This window comes from Meles meles, chromosome 20 (genome assembly GCF_922984935.1).
Source record: "Meles meles chromosome 20, mMelMel3.1 paternal haplotype, whole genome shotgun sequence".
In the NCBI taxonomy this organism is placed as follows: domain Eukaryota; kingdom Metazoa; phylum Chordata; class Mammalia; order Carnivora; family Mustelidae; genus Meles; species Meles meles.
Genome location: NC_060085.1, coordinates 26223497 through 26250270, shown reverse-complemented (window position 1 = coordinate 26250270; position 26774 = coordinate 26223497). Strand labels below are relative to the sequence as shown.

Sequence of the window (26774 nt, the reverse complement as noted above, 5' to 3'; positions counted from 1 at the left end):
TTGGTCCCTGGACCCCAAGTTCAGCATAGTATTTTATTTAAAAAATTTTTAAAATAAATTTCCATAAGGCAACTGTTAATCAGACTGAAACATGTAGGTGAACTTTCAGGGGCCACTGTAGTTCTAAAAGAACTTTAATTTTATGTTTGTACTTCGATGATAATTTTTAAAATTAGTATTACCATAATTTGGGTCCCTTACATGACCTCTGGTGCTCAGTTTTAGCTCCAGTCCTTGTGTTTATCTTTGTGTATTGGATGATGCCAAGTTATCCATCAAAGGGTCAGTATTACATTTTTAATCAGTAAACAGTATTTCTACACTGGAATTCCCCAGAGTTCTGTGGACATAAATTCAGAGGATTTTTTTCCTTTTTAAATTAATTATGATCACTCAAGAATGAGAAGCCCTGCCTTGAGGCCCCACTGAAGGGAGAATTCCTTAGAGTTTGCTTTTGGACAAATGATTCTAAAGGCCGTTCTAAAATGCTATTTTAGATTCTAAAGTTCTATCAACATGTATAATGTAACTATTAGCATTAGACTTCACTGTCACTTAGTTTTTGGTAACTCTGAAACAGCCTAAACCGGTCTTAGTGTCATCTTACTTGTCTCTTCCACAATGCACCCTCTTGCCTCTACCTCCAAATAAAAAGTGTGAATACATCACTTTTCTGAGGAGACAAACTTTAGTTTTCTTTGCTGAAAAGCAAAGCATGTTATTACTTGTTTATGAGTGTTTTTTGGAGTATAGAAATGTTACATCTGTCCAGATAATAGTTTGTTACTACTAAAGTCTCAGTAAAGGAAGCAAAAGTGTGTACCAATCATCACTTTCACCGGTCTCACATGAAATAACAGTGGTAGATTAAAATGTGAATCTTTAGATGAAGGTGATTTCATTACTTAAGTTTTCAACAGATTTCATCCTTCTGTAGTAGAAATGGTATTCTGGCTTTTTCTCTTTTTTAATGATATGTTCATTGTTTTCATAAAGGCCATTGCTTTTCGTGGGTCCGACGGGTACAGGAAAATCAGTGTATGTGAAGGATAAACTAATGAATCACTTGGAAAAGGACCGGTATTTCCCTTTTTATGTTAATTTCTCTGCACGGACCAGCGCCAACCAGGTTCAGGTTAGTTTAAAGCCAGAAATATGGGTCCATGATTTTTTTTTTGCTTTATTTGATTAGTGTTTAAAATTTGTATATTAAATAAGCAGCTGTGTAAGTCTTCTATAAATTTAAACAAAATTTCAGAACCATTGTTTTTGGCATTAGAAGTAAGTTTTTAAAAAGTTTTAAGGACAAGGGTGCCTAGGTGGCTCAATTTTTAGATGTCTGCCTTCGGCTTGGGTCATGATCCCAGGGTCCTGGAATTGAGCCCTGCATTAGGCTCCCTGCTCAGCAGGAAGTCTGCTTCTCCCTCTCCCATCCCCCCTGCTTGTGTTCCCTCTCTTGCTTTGTCTCTCTCTGTCAAATAAATAAATAAATAAATAAATAAATAAATAAAATCTTTTTTAAGAAAAAGTTGTTTTTTTAAAAATATTTTATTTATTTGACAGAGAGAAAGCACAACTAGGCAAAGAGGCAGGCGGAGAGAGAGGAGGAAGCAGGCTCCCCGCGGAGCAGAGAGCCCGATGTGGGGCTCGATCCCAGGACCCTGAGATCATGACCTGAGCCGAAGGTAGAGGCTTTAACCCACTGAGCCACCCAGGCACCCCTAAAAAAAAAAGTTTTAAGGATGGAAGTTCAAGAGAACATTTAAAAAATCTTATGTTCCCATTTTTATTCATTAAATTCCTGAATTATAAATTATTATTTTAAACATATCTATTTAAAAAACAAAGGATAAAAGACACACCAATTAACTGACAATTTCCAAGAGCATGTAATGTTGGAACCACATTCACGGGAACATTTTTGCATTAATACTGGATTATTGAGCTTTGCCATCCTTTTTTATAAGCCCAAGAAGAAGCCACAGTTGCTTTCTTAGCTGGAGAAGAGACTGGGGGATGAACAGAAAAAGAGTGAGAACTTTGAATTGTTCTTCTAGACTCTCTTAGATGATCTTTCAGGGCATTTGCTGCTTACTGACTCTCTGTCCATGAAAGATCTTTCAAGCCATGGACTATTGTATGACCTTATGTGATAGGAATCATGTGGTTGTTCACCCCCTTCTTTGTGCCAAGTTGAAATTTCTGCACGAGACCTTGTCTAGTCACTATTATAATCATCCATGCCTAAATTCATGTCCATTCTCACCTGAATTATGGGGCTCATTTCTGGTTTTTTAAGCCTATAGAATTCCCTTAATTTCAAAATCTGACAAATTGAGATTAGGGCTTTTAGATGTTGAATAAGTTAAAGTTAATAGAGATGTTGGGGTATCCAACGAGGAAAATATTTTGTGTTTGTGCACAATATAAATATGTACGTATATAACAATTATTTTTTAAGGATTTTTTTATTAGAGTGTGTGTGTGAGTGCAGGGAGGGGCAGAGGGAGAGGGAGAAGCAGGCTCCCTGCTAAGCAGGGAGCTCAGCATAAGGTTCGATCCCCAGACGCTGGGATCATGATGTGAGCTGAAGGCAGACACCCAGGCACCCCTGTATATAATAATTCTGAGTGCATAAAAGGATTTCAATAAAGGCTCTTTGATATCACCCTAAAAATGAATAAATGTAAACACACACATAGTGCTTCCTGACATTATTTCCTTATATAGACTAAATTCTTTTTCCCCTGGTGTTTAGAATGGCTTTAAATATTCTTCTTCTTCTTTATATTTTAGAATATTATTATGGCTAGACTGGATAAAAGACGCAAAGGAGTTTTTGGACCACCAATGGGGAAGAAGTGTGTAATTTTTATAGATGACATGAATATGCCTGCATTGGAGAAATATGGAGCTCAACCTCCTATTGAATTACTACGACAATTTTTTGACTGTGGGCACTGGTAACTATTTAACTGGAGTTTTAATTAGCCATGCTGAAGTCATTTTTGTTCTCTTTTTCAATTTTAGTTTCTCACATCAAAGTAATACATTTTTTCAAGTTACTGATAGAAGAAAATGGTTACTGAGATTTTCTTCTTTTTTTTTTTTTAAAGATTTTATTTATGTGAGAGAGAGAGATCACAAGTAGGCAGAGAAGCAGGCAGAGAGACGGGGGGAAGCAGGCTCCCGGCTGAGCAGAGAGCCCCATGCGGGGCTCGATCCCAGGACCCCAGGATCATGACCTGAGCTGAAGGCAGAGGCTTTAACCCACTGAGCCACCCAGGCGCCCCTACTCAGGTTTTCTTATACAGAAATTTTTGGAAGACTTTTCTGTACTTTTTAATGACATTCTTTCCTGTGAATGTGGAGTTAGATTACTGGGATAAATAATCCAGTATAAGAAATAAATTTATCCAATAATGGAATAAATTCTTTCCTTTTCAACTATTATTTTCAATCCTTGAAAATAACTTACTGATTACATCTTTCATAGTACTATTCTCCCGGAGCGGAGAATTTGTGGGTAGTCTTCAACCTAAGTAACCATAATCAGTATTCTATGTTTCTGCCATTTTAAATTCTCTGTATTTTCTGTGACTATTCGGGACTGTTGTACCCTTGAGATAGCTTGGTTTTGACATCAATTCCATAAATAACTCCTCCTCTCCCTTCGTTCCCATTTTTTTAAAAAGATTTATTTATTTTAGAGAAAGAATGCATGCATGTGCTGTGAGGGGGGAGAAGTAGAGGGAGAGAATCTTCAACCAGACTCCCTGCTGAGTGCAGAGCCCAGTGCAGGGCCAGATCTCATGACCTAAACCAATATCAGGAGTGGATGCTGAACTGAATGAGCCACCTAGGTGCCCACCCTCCATCCCATTGTTATGACACCGTGGTTAGTTTCCAACATGGAAGACCTTGTATCTTTTAGTTAGGATTAATAATTCTTCATTTCCTCCTCATAAATATACTTTTCTACTCCCCTGTATGCATGATTTTTTTAATCTAAGGCAAGAGTAGACTAATTTTGAAGCTAAGTCATATTTCAGAAATACATTTTTGTTATTACTTCAGGCCCTGGGACTCCTGCCTTCAGGAGATAACTGCTGTTAATAGTGTATTCCCTATTCTTTCAGGGTTTTTCCCCCATACAAACATTTTTATTTACAAAAATAGACTCCTATTACGCAGTGTTTTGTGACTTATTTGCACTTAAAATTTTTTTGAGCACCTGTCCGTATTGTTTATCTCATTTTATTGGATTTTTATTTTTTTATTTTGTTGGCTTCTAATATAATTTGTGTGGATCCTCCCATAATTTACTTAACAAACTCCCCCTGGAAATTACTAGGATTGTTGCCAAAAACCAGGTCATATTTTCATACTTCCTGTTAGAGGTACTGGTAAAGACTGACCATATAGATTTCTCCCATGTCTCCTGCCCTCTTTTTATAAGAACTTCAGTGTTAAAAGACTTAATGGCCTATCAGTAAAAAGCACATTTTCGATCTTAGTGGTTCCAGCTAAATTGAGCCATTTATGTATTTCTTGCTTTCTTTTTAAGATTTTTTTTTAAATATTTTTTTTCCCTTTTTATTAATTTTTTCAGCGTAACAGTATTCATTCTTTTTGCACAACACCCAGTGCTCCATGCAAAACGTGCCCTCCCCATTACCCACCACCTGTTCCCCCAACCTCCCACCCCTGACCCTTCAAAACCCTCAGGTTGTTTTTCAGAGTCCTAAGACAGCAGGGGAATCTTTTTAAGATTTTATTTATTTATTTGAGAGAGACAAGCAGAGGGAGAAGGAGAAGCAGACTTCTTGCTGAGCAGGGGTCCCGACATGGGGCTCAATCCAGGAACCCTGTGATCATGACCTGAGCTGAAGGCAGATGCCCCTATATATTTCTTTCTCATTAAAATTTCTTCCAAGCTTTGTTGTGCCCCATTGGTTCTCTTTTTAACAAAAATGTTTTAGATACTATTTAGATATTTTTATGTGCTCTGGAGATCTGAGATGTAAAAATAAAATCAGGACTTTGCTGTAAGTAGTACGACTGTATGATTGTTTTGAACTGGAACAATTTTGAGCATAAAAGAGGAGTATTACTAATAATTACTCCAGAACAAGCCCAGTCAGAATTGTCCTAGGCAGGGGCGCCTGGGTGGCTCAGTGGGTTAAGCCGCTGCCTTCGGCTCAGGTCATGGTCTCAGGGTCCTGGGATCAAGCCCCACATTGGGCTCTCTGCTCCGCAGGGAGATCCCCCTCTCTCTCTGCCTGCTGCTCTACTTGTGATCTCTCTCTCTCTCTGTCAAATAAATAAAGAAAAAAAAAAGAAAAAAAAAGATTAAAAAAAAAAAGAATTGTCCTAGGCAAAATGGGACATGTGGTCCACCTACCTATAATCAGCTACAAACGGGAATAATCTCTCATCCATGCTTCGGGATTTGGAGTGAGGAGAGAACAAGCAGAGAGTCAAGTTGCAAAGAAGTGTAGGAAAGAATGGGAGGGCAAAAGGAAGGGACGTTCTAGATGCCCAGAATTTGAGGCACGGATTCAGTGTCACTGGAAAGAGAAATAAGAGTGCCACTTTAAAAAATGTTCTGTCCAGGGGCACCTGGGTGGCTCAGGCAGTTAAACGTCTGACTCTTGATTTCAGGTCAGGTCATGATCTCCAGGTTGTGAGACTGAGCCCCACACCTAGTGTGGAACCTTCTTAAGATTTTCTCTCTCTCCTCTCCATCCCCACCCTCACCTGCCCGGGCCCTACAAAAAAGAAACCACCAAAACCGAAAAACTTCCTGTCCCTGGACTGGTGATTGCCTGAGGCAGGGGCTGGGGGTTGGGTAAAATAGGTGAAGGGGGGGGTGTCAAAAGGTACAAATTTCCTGTTCAAAATGAATAAGCCATAGCGATGTAGTGTACAACATGGTGATTACAGTTAATACTGTATTGCATATTCAAAAGTATCTAGGAGAGTGAATTTTCAAAGTTCTCATCAGAAGAAAAAAATTTTGTCACTGTGTATGGTGATACATGTTAAGTGGACTTACTGTGATGATCATTTCACAGTATACACAAATATCGAGTGTTATACACCCAAAACTAATCTTAGGTCAATTATACCTCAATTTAAAAAAAATTTATTTTAAATTTTTCTACTCTAAGCATTTTCTCAGATTCTTCCTTTTAGAGAAGCTAAAATCAGATTAAGTTTCTAGGCAGTTCTATAATTCATTCCATCTTATTGGCTTATAACTGATTGCTTTGGAATTTTTATGTGCTTTCAAGGTATGACCTTAAGGACACAAGTAAGATCACCCTGGTTGACATCCAGCTGATTGCTGCCATGGGCCCTCCAGGTGGTGGAAGAAATCCAGTCACTCCCCGGTTTATTCGACATTTCAACATCTGCTCTATTAATACCTTCAGTGATGAAACTATGGTCCGAATCTTCTCGTCAATTGTAACATTCTACCTGAGGACTCATGAATTTCCTCCAGAGTACTTCTCAATTGGGAACCAGATTGTCAGTGGGACAATGGAGGTGAGCAAATACTGTGATACAAAATATTTTACTATTACACATTTTTCCCAAGGGGCGCCTGGGTGGCTCAGTGGGGACTATTACACATTTTTCCCGTTTGGTTCTTTTTTGTTTTTTAATTATTTTTTCCCCTTAGCCATTTCTTCTGGTCTTCAGTGTCAGAGAAGCTGTTAAGAAGGTGTGAGAACAGAAGATCATGGGCTTTGAAATCAGGGACTCTAACTGGGTTTGAACCCTGACTGCTATTTCCTAGTCATGTGGCCTAGAGAAAGTAATTTGACCTTCCAGAAACTCAGAATTTGACCTTCCAGAAACTCAGTTTTTTAACCATTATAATGAAAGATAGCACCTATTTCACAGGGTTGTTCCAAGGGAATCATGTAGAGTCAGTATCTGCCACACTACAAGGGTTTTCCTAATTGTTAGGTTTCTTTCTTTTTTTTTTTTTTAAAGATTTTATTTATTTATTTGATAGAGATCACAAGTAGATAGAGAGGCAGGCAGAGAGAGAGAGAGAGAGAGAAGCAGGCTCCCTGCTGAGCAGAGAGTCCAATGCGGGACTCGATCCCAGGACCCTGAGATCATGACCTGAGCCGAAGGCAGCAGCTTAACCCACTGAGCCACCCAGGCGCCCCAATTGTTAGGTTTCTATCCTGGTGTTCATTAATTGTCTCTCTCCTTCCATTCTTCATATTTGTCTTTAAAAAGACAGAGAAAAGGTCATCTGGCTGGCTCAGTTGGTAAAACGTGACTCTTGATCTTGGGGTCATAAGCTTGAGCCCCACATTGGGTGTGGAGTCTATGAAAGAAAGGAGGGAAGAAAGGAAGAAAGAAACAAACTTCTGCAGCTTATGAATACATACTTGTAAAAAAAAATCCATACCAAATAATTTAGGAGTAGCAGTGAAATTATAACAGAAGTGAAATTAAAAACAGAGGGGTGGGAACAGAACACAAGATGGCCCAATGGCTTTGCCTTATTCAGGGTGTGTTATCTGCCAGTGCTCAGAGACCAGAGCCAGCCTCATCACTAATGGTAAAAGGAAAAACTGTATCTAAGGTAAGTCAGTGATGGTGTTACTAAACTAAGCTTTTCTGGAGCCCTTGATAAAGTGGGTTCACTCTGGGATCAGTGCCACAAGAAGCACAAAACTTCCTAGACTCATCCCATTGGTTTCTAAGAGCATCGTGTCTGTCTAAAGTGTCCCCCTTGTTCTGGTGGAAAATTTGTGCTGTTAAAATAGAGAAACTATGAGCAAAGTGATAGTACATTGCAATTATAATACTTATTTTGATACTAGAAAAGTGCTTCTATTTATAAAATATGATTTATGTATTTTGGTATCTCCTGGAAAAAGAAGGGAGTTGGCCAGGCAGAATGGGATACAAAAAGGATTTTTTTTTTCTTTGAAGTATTTGAGACCTACCATGTGGAAGCTAAGGGAGGGGGGAATGAATCACAGGACACAGATAAATAAAAAATAATTTCACTTGGGTTTTTTTTTTTTTTTTGCAGGGAGGCTATATTATAAAAGATTTAATTTACCTTCCTTTAAATATTAAACTTTATTTGGTAAATTCAACATATAGTAAAATCGTATTTTATTTCTGTATGATAGCCAATTAAGATGAAGAAGAGGCAGAGAGATAGTAGGAGTAAAGGGAAGGAAGGGAATACATCGATTTGTTTTAAGTCAAGGGTAGTCAAAAGGAAATTATTTCATCCACCCCTTCATTTGAAATGCTTCTGAATGAGTTATCTTGGTTTCACTTTCTACTAAAGTTTTTGCTGATTACTTAATCCCAGATCATTCAACATGAAATGGAACAACTATAATAACTGGGAGATAAAAACATTGTCCCTGGGGCGCCTGGGTGCCTCAGTGGGTTAAGCTGCTGCCTTCGGCTCAGGTCATGATTTCAGGGTCCTGGGATCGAGCCCCGCATCGGGCTCTCTGCTCAGCAGGAAGCCTGCTTCCTCCTCTCTCTCTCTGCCTGCCTCTCTGCCTACTTGTGATCTCTGTGTGTCAAATAAATAAATAAAATCTTAAAAAAAAAAATTGTCCCTTTTGGGGCTTGGATGGAATCTGGTAATATTAAGTTCCCTCAACTTCATAATGTCTCTTATAAACCAAAATAAAAAGCTAAATGTCATGCTAGACTTGGTACTATACAATTTTCCAAACCAATATAATCTGATAAGATAATTATTGTATAGAAGATACTGTTTGTTACATGACTTCTCTTATTATAATCATTTTATTTTTGCTTTGTTGCTTTTTTCTTATTCAGATATATAAACGATCCATGGAAAATCTTTTGCCCACTCCCACGAAGTCTCATTACACTTTCAACTTGCGGGATTTTTCCCGCGTCATCCAGGGCTGCTTACTGATTGAGAAGGAGGCCGTGCAGAGCAAGCACACCATGATCCGCCTCTTTGTGCACGAGGTTCTTCGTGTGTTTTATGACCGCCTTGTTAATGACCATGATCGATACTGGCTGTTTGATTTAATCAAAGCTGTGGTAAAGGACCATTTTAAAGAATCATTTGATGGTATCTTTTCACATTTGAGGAAGGAGAACACATCAGTGAGTATATTTAGTGATTCTAAACAAATTAAAACGTTACAATAGCATGGATTATTACAATCAACTTATCTTTTTAAAAAATACGATTGCTTTGTAATCGTATTTTTTTTAACTTTCCTCATCGATAGGTATTTATTTTGAGAAGATTTGTCTTCAGAGGAATTATGTAGGTAATGCAGAAGTTATTTAAAGAACAAAACCATGGGGTGCCTGGGTGGCTCAGTCAGTTGAGCAACCCCATTCTTGATTTTGGCTCAGGTCATAATCTCTGATCCTGAGATCAGCCCCCAGTTGGGCTCCGCCTTCAGTGCAGTTTGCTTGTCTCTCTCCACCCCCCACACCCTCCCACTTGCTCTCGCTCTCTCTCTCACTCTCAAATAAATAAATAAAATCTTAAAAGAATAAAACCATGTATGATAGGGATTAAATGATATAATGAATGAAGAGTACTTAACATGGTGACCATCCCTTAGTAACTACTCACTCAGAATGACTTTTCCAGTCCCTGGGGGGGAAATTTATAGGACAGAAAAATTTCTGTTCTTTTTATTTTTGGTGGATATAATGTAATTTCAAGTATTAATTTTACAGTATATTGTCTACTATCTTAATGTTTAAAAGAATTATTTGATAATCATCCTATAACATGGACAAAACAAAATTTTATATAACATTTGCTTAAATTTATAAACTGTAAATTTTGTAACTTGTTGATTTCCATTCTATAGATAACTGAAGAGAACTTGAGAAATCTCATGTTTGGCGACTATATGAATCCTGACCTTGAAGGAGACGAAAGAGTTTATGTTGAAATTCCAAATATTCATCATTTTAGTGATGTTGTGGACCAGTGCTTAGATGAGTATAATCAAACTCACAAAACAAGAATGAATCTTGTCATTTTTAGGTACCTACATTTGGTACTGATGGTGGAAAATGCTATTTGTAAAATTTTTCTGTGAAATATTTAAAATGTGCCCAAAAGTATAAAGAAAAGTGTAGAGAATAACCCTGTACTGATCAGTCAGCTGAAAACATAAAATATTAGCAATTTATTTGAAGCCCCTTGTGTAGCCAACTCTCTCTGACTGCTGCATCCCCATCATATCCTCAGTAGTAAAAAGCAGCTCACATGCTTCTTTGGACTTTACTACAATGTATGTTCCAAAACATATATATGCACAGTTCTATTTTGCATGTATTCTTCAAGGTTATTCTCTGTTGTTTGTGAGAGTCACCAAAAAACCCGAGTTTTTGCTACTAACACAATGTAGTTGTTTTCCTGAGACAGACTTTTAGGAGACATCTGGTTTTTGCAATTATAAAAAAAGATTTGAATATTCATGTCTCTTTGGGTACACATGTTAGAATTTCTCTAGGCTATATTCCTAAAAGTGGAATTATTGTGTCATGGTAGTAACAATACCATCTTCATCTTCTACTTTACTAAGTTTGGCTGAAATGTCTTCAGAAATGATTATTTAAGAGCTCCCATTGTCCTTCACCCTTGCCAACATTTAGAATTGCCAGGCGTGATAAGTATTGCTAGTCTAAACGAGAGTGGAATGGTATCCCACTGTGACCCCAATTTTAATTTCGCTAATTACTAATGAGGCTGGCTGTCTTTACTGAAATTTCTAATTTTATAGAGAACTGACTTTCTGTTCTCACCTATAAAGCATAGCATTAAAAGACTGAAAAAATGTTTTTAGTAAAAGCAGGAATGTGCTTCCAGTATAAGTAGTTAAAATTTCATCTTATTTTTATACTTTGTATATTCATTTCCTGAATTTGTGTTTTAGTTTTTCTTTGCATCAAATGATCCAATTCTAAATTCTTTTGAAAAGCCATACTTTTTGGTGATTGCCTCTTTAAAATTGGGATAACATATGGGAGAGCAAAGTCCATCCTTGCAAGAATATAAAATAATAATTACATGTAAATATACACTTGCATTCGTATTTTCGAGTATAATAGTATTGGTATTTCATAGGTATGTATTGGAACATTTATCACGAATATGTCGAATTCTAAAGCAGTCTGGTGGAAATGCTCTGCTTGTTGGACTTGGAGGCAGTGGTCGTCAATCTTTAACTCGTCTGGCTACATCTATGGCAAAAATGCAGATTTTCCAACCAGAAGTTTCTAAAAGCTATGGAATGAATGAGTGGAGAGAGGATCTGAAGGTAAAATTAGGATGAAACCTAGTGTCTAAAATAATATCAGTGCCGTGAAGAGAGCCAACCCATACAGCTGTGTGCTGAATGCATTGGGGATGAGGACAGTGTTAGCCATGAGCAGTTACTGTGTGTGCTGACCCCCAAGTGCTTTTCATACGTGATCTTGTTCTGTAGATACAACAGTTCAGTGCAACATGGATGGTTCTCTCGGTTTTACTGATGAGGAAATGGAAGTTGAGGGAAGGTATGCACAGCAGAGCAGGATTTCTAACTTGTCTAATCCACTACTGCCAAGTCTATCTTTATTTCCGTTCAAGGAGGTCTTGTTTCAGACAAATGTATGTTTTCCAGGAGAATGTTTCATATGAGCCCTGGCAATGATGATGATGTTTATGTTGTCCAATCTTAATAGCTTCCTTGGGACCATGTTGCTTTCCCAGTAACCAATAAAATACTGGAGTGCATGCCTGGGGCTTCGTCCTCACATGCCAAGGGTTCTGCAAGACCCAGAAAGGAGACGATCCAAAATGAAAAATAGAAAGCTATTGCTGGATTTTTTTCACTCGTACTCACCTCACATACTAAATTTCTACATTCTAAAAGTTAGCATGAAGAATGGGTTGCTTGTGGGTGAAAATGATAGAATCCAAGCTGATACCTAAAAGGTTTACATAGACATAGAAGAAAAATTGCAGTGTTTCTTTTTCTCCTCTCACTTAGAGGGAAATTCTTGATACATTTACTACCACTCAAACCAATAGATAGAGAAAGCAGCTTCTTTAGTAGAAAGAACATGGACTTTAAAGTTAAGCAAACTCAGTTTTAATTTCTACTTTGTATGATTTGGTTGTTATCTTGGGCATGTTACTAAATCTTTCTGTACTTTAGTTTCTTCATTTGTTTTTAAGAATTTATCCCAAGTTATACAATTTGTTGGCATACAGTTGTTAACAGTATTCTCTTATAATCTTTTTTAATTTTTGTGACATGGGTTGTAATGTCCCTTCTTACATTTGTAATTTTAGTTATTTGAATCTTCTCTTTTTTTTCTTAAACTAAGCTAAGGTTTTCTCAATTTTGTTGATTCTTTTAAAAAAAAAGGGGGGGGGGAGAAAACCCAACTCTAAGTTCCACTGATTCTTTTTTTTTTTTTTTTTAAAGATTTTATTTATTTATTTGACGGAGAGATCACAAGCAGGCAGAGAGGCAGGCAGAGAGAGAGGAGGAAGCAGGCTCCCTGTGGAGCAGAGAGCCTGATGCGGGGCTCGATCCCAGGACCCTGAGATCATGACCTGAGCCGAAGGCAGCGGCTTAATCCACTGAGCCACCCAGGCGCCCCAGTTCCACTGATTCTTATTTATTGATTTTTTTATTCTCTATTTTGTTTATCTCTGCCCTAATCTTTATTATTTCCTTCCTCCTGCTAGCTTTGAGTTTGTCCATTTTTTGAAGGTCCACAGTGTATAAAGTTAGGTTGTTGATTTGAGATCTTTTTTCTTTCTTTCTTTCTTTAATTTTTAAAAAAAGATTTAATTTATTTATTTGACAGAGATCACAAGCAGGCAGAGAGGCAGGCAGAGAGAGAGGGGGAAGCAGGCTCCCTGCTGAGCAGAGAGACCAATGTAGGGCTCGATCCCAGGACCTCAAGATCATGACCTGAGCCAAAGGCAGAGGCTTTAACCCACTGAGCTACCCAGGCGCCCCTCTTCTTTTTTTAATGTTTAAGTGTTTACAGTTATAAACTTCCCTCTTAGCACTGCTTTTGCTGCATTTTTTAAGATTTTTTTTTTTAGGGTTAAAACATTTTTTTTTTGTATGAGAGAGAAAGAGAATGAGTACGGGGAGCTGTAGGCAGAAGGAGAGGGAGAAGCAGACTCTCTCATCCCAGGACACTGGGATCATGACCTGAGCCAAAGGCAGACACTTAACCAACTGAGGCACCCAGGTGCCCCCTTTTGCTTTATTTTATAGGTTTTGATATGTTGAGTCTTAATTTTCATTTGTTTCAAGAAATTTTCTAATTTCCTGTGTGATTTCTTCTTTGATCTGTTGTTTAAAGGGTGTTAATTGATGTGAATTTGTAGTTTCCAGTTTTCCTTCTGCTGTTGATTTATAGTCTCATTCCATTGTGGTTAGAAAAGATGCTTGATTTGATATCAATTTTTTAAATTTATTAAGACTTATTTATTGGCCTAACATGTCATCTGTCCTGGAGAATATCTTATGTGCACTAGGGAAGAATGTGTATTTTGTTGTTGGATGGCGTGTTCTCTATATGTCTGTGAGGTCCAACTGACCTATAGTGTTGTTTAAATACTGTTTCCTTATTGATCTTTGGCCTGCTTGTTCTATCCCTAATTGAAAATAGTGTATTGAAATCTCCCACTATTGTCTTGCTATTTATCCCTTCAACTCTGTCAGTGCTTGTTTCATGTATTTAGGAGTTCAGCTGTTCGGTGCATAAATATTTATAATTGTTACATCTTCCTGAAAAATTGATCCTTTTACCATCATATAATATTTCTTGTCGCTTATGACAGTTTTTTGCTGATGATTTTGTCTGATATTAGTATAGTCATCCTGCTCTCCTTTGGTTGCCATTTGCATGGAACATTTTCTCCATCCTTTTGCTTTCAGCCCCTGTGTCCTTAGGTCTGAAGTGAGTCTCTTCTAAGCCACATATCATTGGATCCTGTTTTGTAAATCCATTCAGCCAAACTATGTATTTTGATTGGGGAGCTTAATCCATTTGCATTTAAAGTCATTCCTGATGGGGAAGAATTTACTATTGGCATTTTGTTAACTGTTTGCTGTATGTTTGTAGTTAATTTGTCCCTCACTTCCTTCTTACTCCCTGCCTTTGTGTTTGTTGATTGATTGTAGTGACATGCTTTGATTCCATTTTCATTTCCTTTTGTGTATACGGTATAGATTTGGGGGGGGGGACAGTTACTATTGTGATTACGTAAGATCTTAAAGTAATAACAACCTATTTTAGACTGATAATTGCAATCACATACAAAAACTATTCCTTTACATCTCCCCCCCCCTTTATGTTATTGATGTCACAGATTATGTCTTTATAGATTGTGTACCCATTAACATCAGGGTTTATAAAGGTTTTTGTGTTTTAGATTCTAGATTCCATATAAGAATTAAAAGCGAATTTATACACTAAAATCACAATAGTATAGAATTCTGTATTTGTCCATATATTTACTGGAGAACTTTACACTTTCATGTGGCTTTGTGTTGCTGTCTAACATGAAGGACTCCCTTTATCATATCTTGAAGGGCACATCTAGTGGTAATGAATTCCCTCAACTTCTCTCTGAGGAGTTCTTACTTTATTTTTGAAGGACATTTTTTCCAGATACAGTATTTTTGGTGGACAGATTTTTTTCTTCCAGCAGTTTGAATATATTATCCCACTCACTTTTTGATTACATGGTTTCTGCTAAGAAATATGCTGATAATTGGGGCGCCTGGGTGGCTCAGTGGATTAAGCCACTGCCTTCGGCTCAGGTCATGATCTCAGGGTCCTGGGATCGAGCCCCACGTTGGGCTCTCTGCTCCGCAGGGAGCCTGCTTCCTCCTCTCTCTCTGCCTGCCTCTCTGCCTAGTTGTGATTTCTCTCTGTTAAATAAATAAAATATTTAATCTCTCTGTTAAATAAATAAAATATTAAAAAAAAAGAAATATGCTGATAATCTTATGAAAGCTCCCTCATATGTGAAGTGCTGTTTTTCTATTGCTGCTTTCAAAGATCTTTGACTTTCAACAGTTTGATTATAATATGTCTTGGTGTGTGAGTCTATTCAGGTTTATTATAGATGGAGTTTGCTGAGCTTCTGGAATTTCTATTTCTATCCTCAGATTTAAGAAGTTTGGGGACATTATTTCTTTAAATAAGCCCTCTGCCTTTTCCCTCTTTTCTTCTTTGATATCCCCATTATGTGTATATTAGTCCACTTAATGATATCCCATAAGCCTCTTAAATTATTTTTCAGTAGTTCATATTTCTATTAATATTCCTATTTTGTTAATGCATTATTTTCCTGATTTCCTTTAGCTGTCTATCTGTATTCTGTTTTAGCTTATTAAGCATCTTTAATTTTTAATTTAATTTTTAAAAAATTGTTATTGTGTTATGTTCATCACCATACAACACATTATTAGTTTTTTTTAAAAATTTATTTATTTCTTTTCAGCGTAACAGTACTCATTGTTTTTACACCACAGCCAGTGCTCCATGCAATACATGCCCTCCCTATTACCCACCACCTGCTTCCCCAACCTCCCACCCTCAACCCCTTCAAAACCCTCAGGTTGTTTTTCAGAGTCCATAGTCTCTCCTGGTTCATCTCCCCTGCCAATTTCCCACAACTCCCTTTTTCTCTCCATCTCCCCATGTCCTCCATGTTCTTTGTTATGCTCCAGAAATAAGTGAAACCATATGATACTTGACTGTCTCTGCTTGACTTATTTCGCTCAGCATAATCTCGTCCAGTCCCATCCATGTTGCTACAAAAGTTGGGTATTCATCCTTTCTGATGGAGGCATAATACTCCATCGTGTATATGGACCACATCTTCCTTATCCATTCATCCATTGAAGGGCATCTTGGTTCTTTCCACAGTGTGGCGACCGTGGCCATTGCTGCTATGAACATTGGGGTACAGATGGCTCTTCTTTTCACTACATCTGAATCTTTGGGATAAATACCCAGCAGTGCAATTGCAGGGTCATAGGGAAGCTCTATTCTTAATTTCTTGAGGAATCTCCACACTGTTCTCCAAAGTGGCTGCACCAACTTGCATTCCCACCAACAGTGGAAGAGGGTTCCCCTTTCTCCACAACCTCTCCAACACATTTTGTTTCCTGTCTTGCTAATTTTGGCCATTCTAACTGGTGTAAGGTGCTATCTCAATGAGGTTTTAATTTGAATCTCCCTGATGGCTAGTGATGATGAGCATTTTTTCATGTGTCTGATAGCCATTTGTATGTCCTCATTGGAGAAGTGTCTGTTCATATCTTCTGCCCATTTTTCGATATGATTATCGGTTTTGTGTGTGTTGAGTTTGAGAAGTTCTTTATAGATCCTGGATCTCAACCTTTTGTCTGTACTATCATTTGCAAATATCTTCTCGCATTCCGTGGGTCACCTTTTTGTTTTGTTGACTGTTTCCTTTGCTGTGCAGAAGCTTTTGATCTTGATGAAGTCCCAAAAGTTCATTTTCTCTTTTGTTTCCTTTGCCTTTGGAGACATATCTTGAAAGAAGTTGCTGTGGCTGATATCCAAGAGGTTACTGCCTGTGTTCTCCTCTAGGATTCTGATGGATTCCTGTCTCACGTTGAGGTCTTTTATCCATTTTGAATTTATCTTTGTGTACGGTGTAAGAGAATGGTCGAGTTTCATTCTTCTACTATAGCTGTCCAGTTTTCCCAGCACCATTTATTGAAGAGACTGTCTTTTTTCCATTGTATATTTTTTCCTGTTTTGTCGAAGATTGTTTGACCATAGAGTTGAGGGTCCATATCTGTCAATCAGTGTGATAGAACAAATCAATAAGAGAAGAGAGAAGAACCACATGGTCCTCTCAATTGATGCAGAAAAAGCATTTGACAAAATCCAGCATCCGTTCCTGATTAAAACGCTTCAAAGTATAGGGATAGAGGGAACATTCCTGAACTTCATAAAATCTATCTATGAAAGACCCACAGCAAATATCATCCTCAATGGGAAAAAGCTTGCGGCCTTCCTGTTGAGATCAGGAACACGACAAGGATGCCCGCTCTCACCACTCTTGATCAACATAGTATTAGAAGTCCTAGCAAAGGCAATCAGACAACAAAGAGAAATAAAAGGTATCCAAATTGGCAAGGAAGAAGTCAAACTCTCTCTCTTCGCAGATGACATGATTCTTTATATGGAAAACCCCAAAGACTCCACCCCCAAACTACTAGAACTCATACAGCAATTCAGTAACGTGGCAGGATACAAAGGCAATGTATAGAAATCAGTGGCTTTCTTATACACTAACAATGAAAATACAGAAAGGCAAAGTAGAGAATCGATTCCATTTACTATAGCACCAAGAACCATAAGATACCTGGGAATAAACCTAACCAAAGAGGTAAAGGATCTGTACTCAAGGAACTACAGAACACTCATGAAAGAAATTGAAGAAGACACAAAAAGATGGAAGACCGTTCCATGCTCTTGGATCAGAAGAATAAACACTGTTGAAATGTCTATACTGCCTAGAGCAATCTATACTTTTAATGCCATGCCGATCAAAATTCCACCGGTATTTTTCAAAGAGCTGGAGCAAATAATCCTAAAATTTGTGTGGAATCAGAAGAGACCCCGAATTGCTAAGGAAATGTTGAAAAACAAAAACAAAACTGGCGGTATCACGTTACATGATTTCAAGCTTTACTACAAAGCTGTGATCACCAAGACAGCGTGGTACTGGCATAAAAACAGACACATAGACCAGTGGAACAGAGTGGAGAGCCCAGATATGGACACCATTAGTTTTTGTATAGCATTCCAAGAGTCATTGTTTTATTGAGCATCTTTAAAAGTTATTTTAAAAATTTCTTGTTATGCAGTTCTTAGATCTGTTTTTGTTGTTGTTTTGGTTTCCTTAGGGTTTATTTTGGTTCTTTGATTAGGTCCCATTTTCCTGTTTCCTTGTACATCTTGTGATCTTCTAAGTTTGAGGCACTTGATGAACCACTACCTCTCCAGTCTTTATGGACTGGCTTCATGCAGGGAAAAACCTTCACCAATCATCATTCTAGAAGTTCTGAGACTTCTCAGAACTTTGGGGGGGGAGTTGAATCTTCTTTGGGTTGTGCATGAGCTTTTATATATTCTAATAAATACAGGTGAATTTAGCTACCTTAATTCCCTCTTTCTTCTTTTTTGGTTTTGGTTTGTACCGTATTCCTCTTCTCCTCACCTATTGCTTCCCCTGGCACCTTCCTGTGGAACTTCAGTCACTGATGCTCCATTGTGGCATGGCACTTGCCTCTGTCTTCAGTGGCCTCCAATCTCATATCAGAACTAAGCCCCGTTCCCATCAGTACCCTGAGTCAGGTGAGACAAAATTAGTTTGTCAGGCAGCCCCTTGACAAGCCAGAATGCTGAAAGCAGGTCCAGTCTATTCCTTCTGCATGAGGGAAAAGCCAAGAATTGATGGTATCCTCCTGACTGTGTTGCTCTAAGCTAGGAGAGAAGGGGCTAGGGTGAGAAAAATACAGTGAATTTTTTTACTCTCTCTGCATTGTTCCTTCTCTTTTTTATGCATTTATGAGGGTGCCATACCCCTTAACTAGTTCCTAGGGTTCTACAAAGGTATTTTGGTCTGTACATTGCTAATTTGTTGTCTTCCTGGGACATTGAGGACCTGGAGCTTTCCAGTCTGTTATCTGACTGATGTCACTCCCTAGTTACTTTATTTGTAAAATTTGGATAATACCACCTATTTCATAGGTCATTATGATTAAATTATAAAATGTATGTAAGATTCTTGGCATATAACTAGTATTTTGGAAATGTTTCCTCTTTTCCTGTTTGGAAATAGTTTCACCATTGTATGTTTGAATGATTTTTAAATATAACAATGCTTATGCCAATAAGTTAAATCTGCTTTTATTGTATATGTCTATTTATTTGTATATAATAATATTTTTATTATGTTAGTCACCATACAGTACATCATTAGTTTTTGAGGTAGTGTTCCATGATTCATTGTTTGTGTATAACACCCAGTGCTCCATGCAATCTGTGCCCTCCTTAATAGCCATCACCAGGCTCACCCATCCCCCCACCCCTCCCTTCTAATCATGTCAGCTTTATTTTTATAGCATTTTAAAAATCATTATATATATTTGGATATATTTGTGTGTATATATATAGTATATACAAATATATACAAATATATATAATAATTTTTAAACGCTATAAAAATAAAGCTGACATGATTAGATATAATACTTCTTTAAAAACTTGTTTTGGTGATAGAAAAGTATTTCTAGGAACACAACAACCTGTATTTTGGAGAATGGTTTTAATGGGAAAAAGCAGTTTTGTATAATATTAAAATTCAGCATTTATTTAAATGATATGATATACTTAAAAGATATACTTTAGAAATAGGGACAGTTTATTTTAAAAATCATTTAGTCTGGTGGTGGGTATTAAGGAGGGTATGTATTGCATGGAGCACTGGGTGTGATGCATAAACAATGAATCTTGGAACACTGAAGAAATAGAATAAAGTTTTAAAAAATGATTTGTAGAAAAAAAAATCATTTGTAGAGTAGTAATGTGTTTTCACTTGAGATATATCCAATGGAATACTGGCAAATGTTTAATACCATACTCTCCATGGAGTTTAGGAGAACCTCTTGACTAGTAGCATTTGCCAATTTCTCTGATGTAAAAACTCCCACCATGGATTATTCAAACTCCTGCCATGAATGTCACTAAAAACAGAGTTGGGAAGAGTTATGTGTTTGAGCACCATTATACGGTATTTTACTGTATATAATAGATTTAAATAATTTCTGTAAGATAGATAATAGTAAGTATAATAGGAAGTGATGAGATTTGTTACCCTTGTTAACATAATGTATTTAATTATAAGTTTTTATAATTTCATTTTTAATGCTTTATAAAAATCTGCTTACAAGTTCTGGAATTTTAACAAACAGTTCTAACATCCTAAACAAGTCTCCTCCACCATGCCCCCAAGTCCATATCTTTATATTAATTGGGCATCTTTGGTTGCAATTGACAACACAACACAAAACAAAATACAACTCAAACTAACTTAAGCAAAATATGAAGTTATTGGCTTACATGACAGAAGGTCCAGAGGTAGATAGGGCTTTGACATGGCTGAATTCAGGAACTCAAATTAACCCCTCAGTAATTACTCTGTCTCCTGGCTCTGCTCTTCTCCATTGGGTTCCTTCTCCAGTAGACTCCTTCCATGAGGCAACATAGTTGGCATTTATAGATTCTAGATTACTAGATTTTATGTCCTTCATCTCAGAGTGACAGAGATTCTTTCTGTTTCCAAGTCCATCTTAGTCCCTGAAGTAAGACTGTGAGGGAGCCCTCTTAAAATCATGCCCTCCTCTGAATCAATGACTATGAATGGGGACTTGGGAAACTCTGACTAGTTAGGTCTCCCACTCAGGAGGTGGGAAAAGTAGAGGCCCTGAATGATAGGAATGCCCCACCACCCCACCAGAAGTGGAGAGAGGTACCACTCTAAAATTGAAATGGGAAAGGTGGGGAAAGCAGGAACAGCACATGTTCACCACATTCTGCTTACCATTGCATTTTTATTTTAAGGTTCTATTAAGGAATGTGGGCATGAGGGGCCAGAAGACAGTCTTTCTAATCACGGACATTCAGATTAAAGAGGAAGCCTTTCTAGAAGATATTGACAGTGTGCTCAATACGGGAGAAGTACCCAACATTTTTGCTGTTGATGAAAAGCAGGAAGTGATGGAGGTAAATGCTTTTTAGGAAGTGTTGTTCCCAGCACAGGAATGTTCTTATCTTGTTACTTTTTCTCTGCTCTTCAGGACAAGTATAGCTTGCATATTGGATTTTGGTAATTAAAAACTTAAAAGTATAGGGGCGCCTGGGTGGCTCAGTGGGTTAAAGCCTCTGCCTTCGGCTCAGGTCATGATCCCAGGGTCCTGGGTTCGAGCCCCATGTCCGGCTCTCTGCTCCGCAGGGAGCCTGCTTCCTCCTCTGTCTCTGCCTGCCTCTCTGCTTAGTTGTGATTTCTCTCTGTCAAATAAATAAAATATTAAAAAAAAAGCTTATGTATCTTTAAAAAAAACAAAACAAAACAAAAAAAACCTTAAAAGTATATTATTTTAATATATCTTTTCTTGGTAAACTTCAAATCACTTCTACCATAGTTATGAGACAGAATTTTTATAATTCCTTTTTTCATAATGATGGCAATTGCATTTGTTTGATCTTATGTAGCATGTTTTACAAGTGATTATACATTTTAAATCATGTCTTAGGGTCACAGTGATGTGAAAAAACATAGCTTTGAAATATTGCTTGATTAGCTGTTATAGTTTACCACTGGTTAGCAAATTTTTAAAAAGCTTTAGTAAAACTCCTTGTCCTAACAATTCTGATAGATCTGAGAATCATGCTTTGTGACATAATTGACAAAAAAAAAAAATACAACTTTGAAGTGCCAACTACTTCAGATTGTCCTTTGGTCCCCATTTCTAATATCTTCTTACAGAAGATCTCTGCTAGTACTTGCCTCTTTCTAGTTGCCATAACTACTATTACCCATAGAATATATCATTCATAGCTGGATGTTTCATTCCAGAATGAATGTTCTTTCTGTATCTTTTCCACTGATAGCATCTATAGTAGAATAGTTCAAACACCTGCTTTTCTCTTGTATGGAATGGAACTAATATATATACACAACATAGTTCCTCCTATATAGGGTGTTGTGAGGCCTGAAGATCAAATGAAATGAAGCTCTTAGAAGTGTCATGTACTTGGAATGCCCTCAATAAATGAGACATTACTAGTTTGTGGCCTGGGGTGGGGAAGGAGAAAAGGAATAAAGAAAAGATCCCGAGTTTTCTCTTTTATCTGGGTGATGTCAAGGATGTGTCCAAGGCTGTGAAAAATGGTGATTCTCTTAATTTGTAGGATAGGTTCATCCACTAAGCTCCCATCCAAGAAATAGTCATCCTTGGGGAGTGGGATTTCTTCAGCTTTGCCAAGCTTTCCTGCTCACTTTAGCTATTTATCTTTTCATCTTGTCACTTTGCTACAGAACTTTTCCATTGCTTCAGTATTTTCTTATGGTCTGACCCAACAGTGACCTTAAGAACTTCTTTCTTTCACATTCCACCCCAGTCTAGGAACACCAGATTAATTCATCCACAAGGAAATAGCCATAGTCAAAACTCAGGAGTACTGAAATGCATCTGTTTCTCTGCTTTATGCTGATTTTTTAAAATAGAAGAAGTAATATGAAAGAATTTCTGTTTATTTTCTTCCTACATTCTGCACTACTCTGGACATCCCACTTTGGAGATCATGTCCTGGACTTTGCTTACTTCATCCCTCTGACAAAGATCTCAGTATAAACCTCCTCACTCCCGACAACTGGTGTCTGCAGCTTGGACTTGGCACTGCTTAGAAGGCATCTCTTGCAGACTCAGCACATGTCTCTGACTTCAGCTATAGAGTTCAAGCTTCAACCTCCATTTCTAGCCTACATTTTCCACTGTTCTATTTGCCTTCCTTAAGGAATTAAATTATTTCTGTGTCTTTCTCAATAAAACAGTGACTTCTTATTTATCACTTTCAGTTCCTTTAAAAAATACTCATTTATATTTGACATAATTCATTATTCTTCAGCTTACATTAGGGTTCACTCTACGGTGTTTCTCTACGGGTTTCGGACGATTGAGTGCTGATGTGTATTCACCATTAAGTGTCATACAGAATGGTTTCCCTAACATAAAAATGCCACGAGTTCCATCTATTTATGCCTCTCTTCCTCCCCCCAACTCCTAGCAATCTCTGCTCTTTTTACTGTCTCCATCATTTTGGCTTTTCAGAATGTTACATACTTGGAACCATACAGTATGTAGCTTTTTTTGGATTGTCTTCTTTCAGTTAACAATACACATTTAAGTTTCTTCCGTATCTTTTTATGGCTTGATAGCTCATTTATTTTTACCTCTGAATGATATTCCAGTGAATGAAAGTATCACAGTTTATCCATTCACTTATTGGGGGACATCTTGGTTGCTTCCAAGTTTGAGCAGTTATAAATAAAGCTGCTCTAAACCTTTTTAATGCAGGTTTTTGTGTGTTTCCAACTCCACTTCCCCTTGACTGCTGTGAAATTTCACTGTTTGTCTAATTATATTTTCAGTAACAACTCATTTTCTTACTCCCCCGAATCAGACCTGCTTCCAAAATATATGTGCGGGTCCGTGTGGATATTACACTCCCACAGAAAGCTCATCTACTTAGAAGCATTAACCCTTATTATGTAAATAACCGCCATACTTATATTACCATCCTCATTCTTTCTTGAACTTTTATTCTTATGGTTCCAACTGGACATTACCTTTCTCTATTTGCATGTCCCAGGATTAACTCAGAGTTAGTGCAGATAGACCATGTGAACATAACATCATAGACTGACACGATCATAATAATCATAATTTGGGAATTGCTGTCAGAATGCATATACAGAGTCCGTTTGTAATGTCTGTGGATATAGCTAGCACATAAAGCAGAACATTATCTAAAATAGAGAATTCTTTTAGAAACCAATTCATTGTAGTAGCCATAACATTGTGTGTGTATATAATATATATGTCTACATATATCTGCTATCAAAAAAACTTTCTTAAATCTATTTATAAGACAGTTATTGACTCTGAAATCTTTTGTGCTCTGAACAAGGAGAAAGGTGACATACAAAAACCAATATTTCCTTACCTATGCGACAAGAACTATTCAACTGTTCATACATAATAACTCATTCGATCCTTCAACTACCCTCTACTGTAGGTACTCTTTCCCCATTTTACAGATGAGGCAACAGAGAGTTTAAATAACTTGCCCCAAGGTCATATTGGCAACAAACTGCAAGCTGGGATTTGAATTCAGTTGTTTGGTTCCAGAGCCATGATGCTCAACCTCAAGTAAATGCATCTCTCATATATAGATGAACAAAGAAAGTTAGAAATGCTCCCATAATCTCATTACCATGCAACTGTATTAACATTTTTAAAATACACGAATGTTGGGGCACCTGGGTGGCTCAGTGGGTTAAGCCTCTGCCTTCAGCTCAGGTCATGGTCTCAGGGTCCTGGGATCTAGCCTCACATGGGACTCTCGGCTCAGCGGGAAGCCTGCTTCCCCCTCCCTCTCTGCTTGCCTCTCTGGCAACTTGTGATCTCTCTCTTTCTGTCAAATAAATAAGTAAAATATTTTTAAAATAAAAATAAAATATACAAATGTTGTAAGAATAAAGTAAGTGAATGCAAACAGTATAAAAATGTCCAAAATAAAAAAAAAGAATGATATAAAGCAAGAAAAATGTCCAGAATAAAAAGTGACAGCTTCCCTCTCACACTGTCCTTTTAAGTCCATCTCACCAAAAGTAACTGTTATAGTTTCTGTGATTACCTCCATAAAAATGTGTGTATGTACTTACACATGTGCCCAAGTATATTTTAATTTAACAAAGAGGATCATATTATACACACTGTTGCAGTTTGTTCTAATTTTATCCTGCTGATCTTGCCCTACCACATATATTGAGGCACCTTCTTTAATGGTTACCTAAAATCACAGCATTTGGATGTTTTATAATTTTTTTAAACTGAATGTTTTGGTTGTTTTTCCTCTTATAAGCAATGTTGAATTATGGTTCTATACATCTATCATGGTGAACTTTTTTTTTTCTTTTTAATTTCTTTCATGGTGAACTTTTTATGAGTATCTTTATAAGTTAAATTCTTAGCAGATATTAGTTTTCAAATTATAAAATTATGGGGTTGGAAGAAGTACAAACTGTATAAAAGAAATTCTACTGATATAAAAAAAATTAAGGGTATTTATAAGGTACTTATTTATAATAAAAAGTTCTTAATATTCCAGGATCTACTAATCCCATTATCAACTTGTCCATTTTTGTTTATAAGGTTTTTATTTTCTGTTATTCCCTAGGGTGTTCGTCCTGTAGCTCAGGCTGGCAATAAACATGATGAACTCAGTCCCTTGGCCCTGTTTGCTTTCTTTGTAAATCGCTGCAAAGAAAATCTTCATGTGGTAGTGGCCTTTAGCCCCATTGGAGATGCCTTTAGAAATCGCTTGAGACAGTTCCCATCCCTCATCAATTGCTGTACCATTGACTGGTTCCAGGTTTGTAATTTTGGGGCAGCGGTAGGCGGGTGAGGGGCAGGGGCAACTAAATCTTTTAGAATTTTCTGAAATCTTACTCCAGCTCTGTTAATATCCATTCAGCCCATGTTTCTTGATCACTTACTCTAATGACAGACACAGTGCTTGGTGCCAGGGACTGATAAGTCTACAAGATTCCCAGAAGGATCTCACACTCTAGACTGGAAGATAGGAAAGGCAGCTGGCAAATGAGCAGCCACAATTATATAAAAGAGCTATAATCTTGGTGTGCAGAACTTATACTTATTAGGACAGTGAGTTACAGAGAGAAGGAACCAAGAACCAAGAGAATGCGTTATATATAAAAGTATATATAAACCTACATGTATATATGTTTAAAAATACACATACGTAAGTCTATATCTGTCCATATCAATAGTTATATCTATATGTATATTTATTGTAAGTAATTGGCTCACATGATTATGGAGTCTAACAAGTTTGAAGATCTGCAACCAACAAGCTGGAGACCCAGGAAGCACACCTCATAGAAACATCCAGCATAATGTTTGACCAAATATATGGGCACCCCATGGCCCATAGTAAAATTGACACACAAAACTAACCATCACAAGGGCATAGTATGTGCAAAGGTAGAGCGGCAGAGAGGGCATGGCTCATTTGTGTAACTGCAAATAATTTGGCATAGCTGACTGGCAATGAGGATAGCAGGAGTTAAGCCCGAGCTTTGGGTGGGTGCCAAGTTCTAAGGTAATTTGTAAATGTGCCTATGAATTTGGTTTTATACCGAAGACACCTTGGGAGCATTAACATATATTTAGCTAACATATTTCACAGGAAAAAAAATCCAAACCCTTGGAGGCTATGTGGTGGATGGTTTGGAATAGGGCAAAACAAAAGAGAGGAAGACCAGCTGGGTGATCATTTCAATCATACTAACAGCAAATGATGAAGGCTCCCACTTCACTTAATCGTAAGGCAAATTGTCACTGCCTGTGTTAGACTATGAAGTAGTAGTAATTATGCTCTTGAGAATAGTATTTCATGGTACCTTCTATTTAATTGTTTTATGTTCAGTGCTCGCTTTGGCAGCACATATAATTGTTTTATGTTCAATACAGTGTGGACTGTAGATTATAGACTAATTTATTTTATACCTCTTTTTTTTTAAAGATTTTATTTTAGAGAGAGAGAGTGTGTGCAAGAGGGGTTGGGAAGGGAGAGACAGAATCTGAAGAAGACTCTACCCCGAACACAGAGCCTGATGTGGGGCTTGATCTCATGACTGTGAGATCATGACCTGAGCCCAAACCAAGAATTAGATGCTTAACTGACTGAGCTACCCAGATGCCCCTAATTTCTTTCCTTTTTTTTTTTTTTAAGATTTTATCTATTTATTTGAGAGAGAGAGAGAGAGAGCGTGCGCACAAGCTGGGGGGGGGGGGGGTATGGGGATGGAAGGAGAGGGGGAAGCAGAC

General features: G+C 37.4%; 1 protein-coding gene across 1 annotated transcript in view; it reads left to right on the top strand.

The window, feature by feature from the left end:
- DNAH12 (dynein axonemal heavy chain 12) overlaps positions 1 to 26774 on the top strand; it is a 247019-nt gene that overhangs the window by 125278 nt on the left and 94967 nt on the right. The window contains exons 39-46 of the mRNA XM_045992256.1: positions 997 to 1135; positions 2797 to 2963; positions 6297 to 6552; positions 8845 to 9144; positions 9873 to 10051; positions 11138 to 11330; positions 20701 to 20862; positions 25102 to 25296. Coding sequence (XP_045848212.1) covers positions 997 to 1135; positions 2797 to 2963; positions 6297 to 6552; positions 8845 to 9144; positions 9873 to 10051; positions 11138 to 11330; positions 20701 to 20862; positions 25102 to 25296 — 1591 coding nt within the window. The remainder of the gene's footprint in view (positions 1 to 996; positions 1136 to 2796; positions 2964 to 6296; positions 6553 to 8844; positions 9145 to 9872; positions 10052 to 11137; positions 11331 to 20700; positions 20863 to 25101; positions 25297 to 26774) is intronic.